Genomic DNA, 9,829 nt, shown 5'->3' with positions numbered 1-9,829 from the left:
AAAAGACACCTGTCCACACCCTCAAACAGTCACACTCCAAACTCCACTATGGCCAAGAACAAAGAGCTATCAAAGGACACCCGAAACAAAATCCATTGTGTACACTGGTGTGCTACTTTGAGTTAAAGCATCTTAGTACATGGCTGCTCTGTAAAAGAGATGTCAGATGTGTGTGTACCTGGAGCATGGATAAGGGGAACTTTGCCCATAGCAGCACTGAAGCGACAGTGCTTACCTTGACTTGTCTGTTTCAAGTAGCTTAAACCAAGAAAAATCTAGACACTATTTTCAATGGGTTTTAATTACAAATTCATTAACAACAAAGTTTTCATACCAAAACAAAAAGGATGTCAATCAAAAGTATGGATCTGTAGACAAGCATTTTGAAACAAGTGCTGAGTACATGGGGATGATGTAGGGAATGTAGAGACATGATTCTGGCTAGATCCCAAACTGCTTCCTTTCCTCCACCCCAGGCCTCATGACTGCTGAGAACAGTGTATGGATGGGCTGGGTAGGTCTCAGGCTAACTATACTGCTGAGAACAGTGTATGGATGGGCTGGGTAGGTCTCAGGCTATCTATACTGCTGAGAACAGTGTATGGATGGGCTGGGTAGGTCTCAGGCTATCTATACTGCTGAGAACAGTGTATGGATGGGCTGGGTAGGTCTCAGGTCATCTATACTGCTGAGAACAGTGTATGGATGGGCTGGGTAGGTCTCAGGTCATCTATACTGCTGAGAACAGTGTATGGATGGGCTGGGTAGGTCTCAGGCTATCTATACTGCTGAGAACAGTGTATGGATGAGCTGGGTAGGTCTCAGGTTATCTATACTGCTGAGAGGTGTCCAGTCCTTGGAGATCAGTGATCATAGAGTTAAGAAGTCAAGGAAAATATCTAAGAATGCTGGTTGGCACGACCTACAAAAAGGAAACTGGGGTACACTGTCATTGGCTAACCTACACCATTTCTCCCTTGCCTGGTTAGCCGTTGTAGTGGATGCTGATTGGATGACGGTATGAAAGTTTGATCTAATTAGTGACTTAGTTCTTTTTCTTGCCCTTGCTGGCAGCCTTGGCTGGCATTACCGTGGGAACAGCTGCCTGGTACAGAGCAGTAGACACTTTGTTGATGTAGTAGAGGGCGAACAGAGAGAATATCAGACTGGAGAGAGAACAAAATGAAACAGTCAGCACAGCAACAGCACAATATGGTTTGAGAAGAAAAAGAAACTTCACCCAAAGTTCATTGATAATAGTAGTACTGTTATCATCATCATTACTATTCCTTTTTTCCCCCTATAAGATTTTATTTGATCAACAATACAAAACATACAAACAATCGACGACATCATACAAACAATCGACTACATCACTCCTGCCCAGACCCACCAGCCCTCACCCCCTTATCTCCAGCGCCCGCATCACTTTCTGCCACATGGCCTCAAACAGCACAAATTTGTTTCTCTCAGTCACCTGCGCACTTTCAATTTTTTAGATAGTAAAGCATTTGACCCTTCCATTGCGTGAATGACAGATGATTGGTTGATTTCCAGTTGAAGTATATGTTTTTTTAAGATGATTGATGAGAAAAGTGTTGTCCTACCCATCAGGTATCTCACTGCACCCTCATATGCCATGTCTTTAAATATGCAGACAGACTCATTAAAAGCTCATTTACATTGTAATACTTCTGAGCCACATCTTTCCAACTCCACCCATTACTTTTAGATCTTATAGCATTTCCAGAAGGTCATGAATTATTGAGTCATTAGTAGTTTTACACTTCAGACCTCTCTGTCTCTTGTATAATACATTCAATACATGAATTTATACTGGATTAAGCATACATTTTTGTAAACTGTAATGTCGTTAGTTATGATCCAACATTACTTCCATCTTGTGCCAATATCAGTTATTTTTTAAATCTTGGTTCCAATAGTTTCTATTTCTTTCTAAGAGATTGTCAGTTGTATAGGCTCTCTGCTATTCCATAAGTCCTTCATGTCATCACTGAGTTCCGTTGTTAAGAGAGTTTCTGTGTGTGGTGCACCTGGGTTTGTCAGTAGTCAGGGAGTTCATACTTACCATGTGGTGACACACACACGGTGCACTAGCCCAGAGGCAAACAGAGAGAGGCACAGGCACACCAGGACTGGTGGACAGGAGAGAAATGAACACCCGTTAAAACAGGACTGAGTGGGTGCTGAGCCGCTATACTATTCAGATGCACCCATACTCATGACAAGAGGCTCAGTGAATGTGTGTGAAACACAGGAAATAGATTCTGTGCATCACTCTGTAGTTGTGAAGATGGACTTACTCTCTGGGAAGATCTTGACCTGGAATCCCTTGCCGAAGATGAGGTTTTCCAGGTTACTGAAGGCCTGGTTGGAGAGGAGGGTTAAGGAGGGAAACACACAGTGGGAGAGAAGAGACACCTAATGTGGTGGTTTTATTAGACCTTTAGACTTTCAGTGATCCTTACTTTATTTATCCCCTTACGGTATTTATTTATCTTGCTCCTTTGCACCCCAGTATCTCTATTTGCACGTTCATCTTCTGCACATCAATGACTCCGAGTGTTTAATTGGTATATTGCAATTACTTCGCCTCCATGGCCTATTTATTGCCTTTACCTCCCTTATCTTACCTCATTTACACACACCTTATATATACTTTTGTACTGTATTATTGACTGTATGTTTGTTTATTCCATGTGTAACTCTGTGTTGTTGTTTGTGTCGAACTGCTTTGCTTTAGTCTTGGCCTGGTCACAGTTGTAAATGAGAACTTGTTCTCAACTAGCCTACCTGGTTAAATAAAGGTGAAATAAAAAAAATAAAAACCCTGCCACCATGACTCACAGTGCTGCATGTGGACTATAGAACCAACCAACTGACTATCTGCTTCCATCACAGAACATAAACAAAGACTTTAGCTGTCTGGCTTTACAAACAGCTTACTTTGACACGTTTACAACCCTAAGCCTATCTGAGGTCTACCTAGATTGCATTGTATGCAGTGCTGCTATGTTGTGGTGTGTTTTGGTGTAAGGAGGATACTGTGAGGGAGCAGATGAAGAGGACAGAGCCCAGGAAGCCTCCCAGGATGGTGAGCAACTCTGTAGAGCCCAGCTGTCTGCTGAACATCTGCATCCCAGCAAACACCAACACAGAGAACAGACTGGACAGAACCAGGGATGTGCCTGTGTTCACCGCTAGAGGGAGGGGAGAGGCAGATTACACATAGATGATTGTTCTACTACGGTCACAAACTAAGGGACTGCAGCTGGACTGAAGAGGCCAGATTCTAACATAATAATAATATCAACAGTTGGGTTTATATTTCATCTTTGAGTGACAGAAACATAAAATAACTAGCCTATACGAAACATTTCACTGCATCTTATTAACAGCAATCTTTACGCCACGTCAGTGTACACGCTTGAAAGATTCCGTGTGGAAACACCCTCACCCGAATAATGAAAATACCTAACTAGGTAGCCACAAGAAAACTTTATCATACATTTCGACAAAACAGCCTACCTACCGTTAAACTGAAGGAATATATATTGTTGGCAAGTGTATTCTGCACAAAATAGATACGTAACTAACAAAGTTAGCAATGGATGGCAAGCCTACAGTTACACAGCTAGCTATCGTTAGCTAGTTACCATTACGTTTTCTATCCCTCAATACATATGTTCAAAGCACAAACATTGATCAAAATTAAACAGTAGCCTTGCAGAACTTACCCATGTTTTGATATTTAATCAATAATTACGTTGTTGACAACAAAACAACATGTGTTTTCGATATCCTTTCAAAACACAGGCAGCTCCAGGAACAAACTCTGTTTCTGCTACCCGGAACCGGTGAGAGGTGGCACACGTAGGAGTCGAATGTGAAGTGCCAATCAGATTCTAGCGACGCAGAAAGTGCGTCAAGACTGACACACCCACCGCACAAGGAAGGTTTATGAAATAAATACTAGATTACACAGGTAAAATACTTTAATGGTAAAAAAAAGAAAAGAATAACACTTTGACATATAGAAGTGTAGCAACCATCAGATATCACCACATTTTAGATTCATGTAAAAAGCATATTAAAAGGGAGGAAGGAATGGTATAGCTTCAGCTTGATAAAACATATTTTTTAGGTAAACGTTTTAGAAAGGTGGTACTAAAATCATAAGGCACACAGGACCATTTAGCATGGTGAAGAGAAAGATGGTTACTTGTGTCTATACATTCAGCTTAGCAATTAGGATCAATACGCTGGAGTTTTTAGAAATCGTCCTCTCTGCCTTGGTACATACAGATTCCATCTACAACGCCCACAATCCTGAAACACACACCACAGCTTAAAATAAATAAATAAAATAATCTGACTATTGATGGAGAGATAAAGGCTGTGTCAAAAGTCAGAAGGCCAGATTCGAACCTATGCTGTCACTGTATCGGATGCTGCAGCTTAGACCACCCACATCTTAACCAGCTCTGTTGTCTTTATCACTACGATCACCATCCAGCATCACTAACATCAACTATGTCTCCTTGACACTATTGAACAGTCACAATGTGTCACACACTTGGACAGCTGTGTACAAGTGCTGGGAAGGATGGACACTACATTCCAGACTGAACATTGATGTGAAACACTGCTCTCGGTTATAATGGCTTCTTCTTCAGTCCGAACACTGCGATGAAGAGTAGGATCTCCACAAATGCAGGGAGAACACTACGGGAGATAGAGAGGATGGCAGCATTATAAGCAAAGCATCAACCTGCACGAGGCAAAAATGACACAAATAACTCCAGGACACACACACACAATGTCTGTCTGTCTGTCTGTCTGTCTGTTAGTCAATCACACACAAACCTGCAGAAGGCAAAAATAACCCAGTATGTCCAACACTCCCATCTCTGGAAGACAAAGAAAGACAGGGAGACGGACGCGCTGCAGTGGACAGCCAACGCTGGAGGAGACGTCAGTCAGGGAAACAAAACCTCTGAGAAACACACACACCACAACACAAACACACACCTGTAGAAAGCAAGGATCCACCAGTATATTTCACATGCCCATCGTTCAAACAGAAAGAACAGCAGAGCCACAGAGGCACTGGCATGGGCTGCAGTCGCTAGTGTGTGGATGGAGAGATGGATGCATGGATGGTGTATGGGGAGGGAGTCCTGAGTCAGGGAATCTTAACCAAACCAATAAAAAGATGACTTCCTCAACCAACACTCAGCTACTCAACAAAACATCAAGACCTTGAGTAGCCTACATGTTGATGTGACTGGCCACGCAAAATTAGTACTGTGCAAGAACGAAGGCAAACTGTAGTTCTCCAGGACTGGTGACCACTGCTGTGCTATGCATTGTGTACTTTGGTAATGTACAGGGTTTTGTAGAAGAGTTTTGAGAACATGTAAAGGATACAGAGGAGGCCCTGGGTGCAGTTGAACATAGACACACCAGAGAAGAAGCCAGCCAGCTCTATAGCAAACAGACCCATGGTGACTGACAACGCTACCACCAACCTAGAAGAGAGAGACAGAGAAAGATAGAGGAGAGAAAGATCAAGAGAGTGTGTAAGACATGTGATTATTCAAAACCTCTAGCAATTATTTTGGGATATACTGTGTGTGTGTAGGGTTAGGAGTCCTGTCCTGGGTGAAAGATGCTTACTTGGTGTCCTCCTTGTCGTATTGGTCCTGTGTGAAATCCAAAGGCAGGCAAGCTTCAACATTGTTCTCCTGTGGGCCAATGAGTACGATTACTTCAGAGATAGATCTACACAGTATCACTAGATTCCGAGCACAGTTGAAACACAATATACACTGCTCAAAAAAATAAAGGGAACACTAAAATAACACATTCTAGATCTGAATGAATGAAATATTCTTATTAAATACTTTTTTCTTTACATAGTTGAATGTGCTAACAACAAAATCACACAAAAAATTATCAATGGAAATGAAATTTATCAAGGTCTGGATTTGGAGTCACACTCAAAATTAAAGTGGAAAACCACACTACAGGCTGATCCAACTTTGATGTAATGTCCTTAAAACAAGTCAAAATGAGGCTCAGTAGTGTGTGTGGCCTCCACGTGCCTGTATGACCTCCCTACAACGCCTGGGCATGCTCCTGATGAGGTGGCGGATGGTCTCCTGAGGGATCTCCTCCCAGACCTGGACTAAAGCATCCGCCAACTCCTGGACAGTCTGTGGTGCAACGTGGCGTTGGTGGATGGAGCGAGACATGATGTCCCAGATGTGCTCAATTGGATTCAGGTCTGGGGAACGGGCGAGCCAGTCCATAGCATCAATGTCTTCCTCTTGCAGGAACTGCTGACACACTCCAGCCACATGAGGTCTAGCATTGTCTTGCATTAGGAGGAACCCAGGGCCAACCGCACCAGCATATGGTCTCACAAGGGGTCTGAGGATCTCATCTCGGTACCTAATGGCAGTCAGGCTACCTCTGGCGAGCACATGGAGGGCTGTGCGGCCCCCCAAAGAAATGCCACCCCACACCATGACTGACCCACCGCCAAACCGGTCATGCTGGAGGATGTTGCAGGCAGCAGAACGTTCTCCACAACGTCTCCAGACTGTCACGTCTGTCACATGTGCTCAGTGTGAACCTGCTTTCATCTGTGAAGAGCACAGGGCGCCAGTGGCGAATTTGCCAATCTTGGTGTTCTCTTGCAAATGCCAAACGTCCTGCACGGTGTTGGGCTGTAAGCACAACCCCCACCTGTGGATGTCGGGCCCTCATACCACCCTCATGGAGTCGGTTTCTGACCATTTGAGCAGACACATGCACATTTGTGGCCTGCTGGAGGTCATTTTGCAGGGCTCTGGCAGTGCTCCTCCTGCTCCTCCTTGGACAAAGGTGGAGGTAGCGGTCCTGCTGCTGGGTTGTTGCCCTCCTACGGCTTCCTCCACGTGTCCTGATGTACTGGCCTGTCTCCTGGTAGCGCCTCCATGCTCTGGACACTACGCTGACAGACACAGCAAACCTTCTTGCCACAGTTCGCATTGATGTGCCATCCTGGATGAACTGCACTACCTGAGCCACTTGTGTGGGTTGTAGACTCCGTCTCATGCTACCACTAGAGTGAAAGCACCGCCAGCATTCAAAAGTGACCAAAACATCAGCCAGGAAGCATAGGAACTGAGAAGTGGTCTGTGGTCACCACCTGCAGAACCACTCCTTTATTGGGGGTGTCTTGCTAATTGCCTATAATTTCCACATGTTGTCTATTCCATTTGCACAACAGCATGTGAAATTTATTGTCAATCAGTGTTGCTTCCTAAGTGGACAGTTTGATTTCACAGAAGTGTGATTGACTTAGAGTTACATTGTGTTGTTTAAGTGTTCCCTTTATTTCTTTGAGCAGTGTATTATAGAAGAGCATGTTGATGATGCCGTGAACAACTGGTGTCTTCTAAATGCCAGATACAGGCATGAGACAGGTCACACACAGAGGATATGGCTAAACGACTACCGCCCCGTAGCACTCACTTCCGTCATCATGAAGTGCTTTGAGAGACTAGTCAAGGACCATATCACCTCCACCCTACCTGACACCCTAGACCCACTCCAATTTGCTTACCGCCCAAATAGGTCCACAGACGATGCAATCTCAACCACACTGCACACTGCCCTAACCCACCTGGACAAGAGGAATACCTATGTGAGAATGCTGTTCATCGACTACAGCTCGGCATTCAACACCATAGTACCCTCCAAGCTCGTCATCAAGCTCGAGACCCTGGGTCTCGACCCCGCCCTGTGCAACTGGGTACTGGACTTCCTGACGGGCCGCCCCCAGGTGGTGAGGGTAGGCAACAACATCTCCTCCCCGCTGATCCTCAACACGGGGGCCCCACAAGGGTGCGTTCTGAGCCCTCTCCTGTACTCCCTGTTCACCCACGACTGCGTGGCCATGCACGCTCCAACTCAATCATCAAGTTTGCGGACGACACAACAGTGGCAGGCTTGATTACCAACAACGACGAGACGGCCTACAGGGAGGAGGTGAGGGCCCTCGGAGTGTGGTGTCAGGAAAATAACCTCACACTCAACGTCAACAAAACTAAGGAGATGATTGTGGACTTCAGGAAACAGCAGAGGGAACACCCCCCTATCCACATCGATGGATCAGTAGTGGAGAGGGTAGCAAGTTTTAAGTTCCTCGGCATACACATCACAGACAAACTGAATTGGTCCACTCACACTGACAGCGTCGTGAAGAAGGCGCAGCAGCGCCTCTTCAACCTCAGGAGGCTGGTCGGCTTGTCACCAAAAGCACTCACAAACTTCTACAGATGCACAATCGAGAGCATCCTGGCGGGCTGTATCACCGCCTGGTACGGCAACTGCTCCGCCCTCAACCGTAAGGCTCTCCAGAGGGTAGTGAGGTCTGCACAACGCATCACCGGGGGAAAACTACCTGCCCTCCAGGACACCTACACCACCCGATGTTACAGGAAGGCCATAAAGATCATCAAGGACATCAACCACCCGAACCACTGCCTGTTCACCCCGCTATCATCCAGAAGGCGAGGTCAGTACAGGTGCATCAAAGCTGGGACCGAGAGACTGAAAAACAGCTTCTATCTCAAGGCCATCAGACTGTTAAACAGCCACCACTAACACTGAGTGGCTGCTGCCAACACACTGTCATTGACACTGACCCAACTCCAGCCACTTTAATAATGGGAATTGATGGGAAATGATGTAAATATATCACTAGCCACTTTAAACAATGCTACCTTATATAATGTTACTTACCCTACATTATTCATCTCATATGCATATGTATATACTGTACTCTAGATCATCGACTGCATTCTTATGTCACTAGCCACTTTAACTATGCCACTTTGTTTACATACTCATCTCATATGTATCTACTGTACTCGATACCATCTACTGTATGCTGCTCTGTACCATCACTCATTCACATATCCTTATGTACATATTCCTTATCCCCTTACACTGTGTATAAGACAGTAGTTTTGGAATTGTTAGTTAGATTACTTGTTGGTTATCACTGCATTGTCGGAACTAGAAGCACAAGCATTTCGCTACACTCGCATTAACATCTGCTAACCATGTGTATGTGACAAATCAAATTTGATTTGATTTGGTTTGTCCAGAACCTTGCCAGTACTCAGAACATACCCGTGACCAGAAAATGGTGATGACGATGACGAGGTGAGCAGTGAGAGTCAGGAATCGAGCCGGGACCAGGCTGCTGACTGCAGACATTGCTCCAGCAAAGATGTGCCTGTATGGGTACTATGGTACCTAGAATAAAGAGGCGGAATAGGCAAACGCTGACAAGTATAACGTTAATGTTAATATTGCCAATAGAAACAACAAAATCCGTGTGTAGACTTGAGCCTGCTACAATATGCAATACAATATTGGCTGTATACAATGTGTAGACTAAGTAACGTTACTATTAGCAAATGTATAAGCTAATTTATCCGCACACTCACCTTGATAGTGCTAACTTAGCTAGCTAAGGTACCCAATACAGGACATACGACGTTGTTCAACTCGTTAGTCAATATTTGGAGCCAAAAACTAGCCACATTTGATGATGTATTTACCATTAATTGAAACAACTGTGTCTAGGACTAGAAACAAACAGACGCTGCAGGCATGGCTTAACTCGTTGCTACAACAATTTAAATCTGGGGTGCGTTCAAGAACGTACGGTTTCGTTAACGATTTAGGACGGAAACAGACCAGTTGAGGCTGAGGAACGCTTCGTCGTGACGCGTCATTCTAGTGG

At 44.7% G+C, this 9,829-nt stretch overlaps 2 protein-coding genes across 4 annotated transcripts; both read right to left on the bottom strand.

The window, feature by feature from the left end:
* Positions 1-283: 283 nt before the first annotated feature.
* Positions 284-3,894, bottom strand: krtcap2 (keratinocyte associated protein 2). Its single transcript, XM_029651177.2, has 5 exons — positions 3,759-3,894; positions 3,067-3,221; positions 2,325-2,388; positions 2,090-2,156; positions 284-1,166 (listed from the first exon to the last, which is right to left on the bottom strand). Exons 1-5 carry the CDS (start codon positions 3,760-3,762, stop codon positions 1,046-1,048), a joined length of 411 nt encoding a protein of 136 aa, XP_029507037.1. The 5' UTR covers positions 3,763-3,894; the 3' UTR covers positions 284-1,045.
* Positions 3,895-3,998: 104 nt separating this feature from the next.
* LOC135575182 (transmembrane protein 107-like) lies at positions 3,999-9,620 on the bottom strand. Of its 3 annotated transcripts, none has more exons than XM_065027783.1 (6): positions 9,531-9,620; positions 9,211-9,365; positions 5,701-5,768; positions 5,452-5,552; positions 4,888-4,984; positions 3,999-4,746 (listed from the first exon to the last, which is right to left on the bottom strand). In XM_065027783.1, the coding sequence occupies exons 2-6, from the start codon at positions 9,295-9,297 to the stop codon at positions 4,677-4,679; spliced, it is 423 nt and encodes a 140-aa protein (XP_064883855.1). In that variant the 5' UTR covers positions 9,298-9,365; positions 9,531-9,620; the 3' UTR covers positions 3,999-4,676. The 3 variants fall into 3 exon arrangements, with proteins under 3 accessions (XP_064883855.1, XP_064883856.1, XP_064883854.1); XM_065027784.1 differs by lacking the exon at positions 4,888-4,984 and adding an exon at positions 5,053-5,149 and having other exon boundaries at positions 9,211-9,336; positions 9,531-9,619; XM_065027782.1 differs by having other exon boundaries at positions 9,211-9,336; positions 9,531-9,619.
* Positions 9,621-9,829: the final 209 nt, after the last annotated feature.

Source organism: Oncorhynchus nerka, linkage group LG14 (assembly GCF_034236695.1).
Source record: "Oncorhynchus nerka isolate Pitt River linkage group LG14, Oner_Uvic_2.0, whole genome shotgun sequence".
NCBI lineage: Eukaryota > Metazoa > Chordata > Actinopteri > Salmoniformes > Salmonidae > Oncorhynchus > Oncorhynchus nerka.
This window is presented reverse-complemented; position numbering and strand designations above follow the sequence as displayed.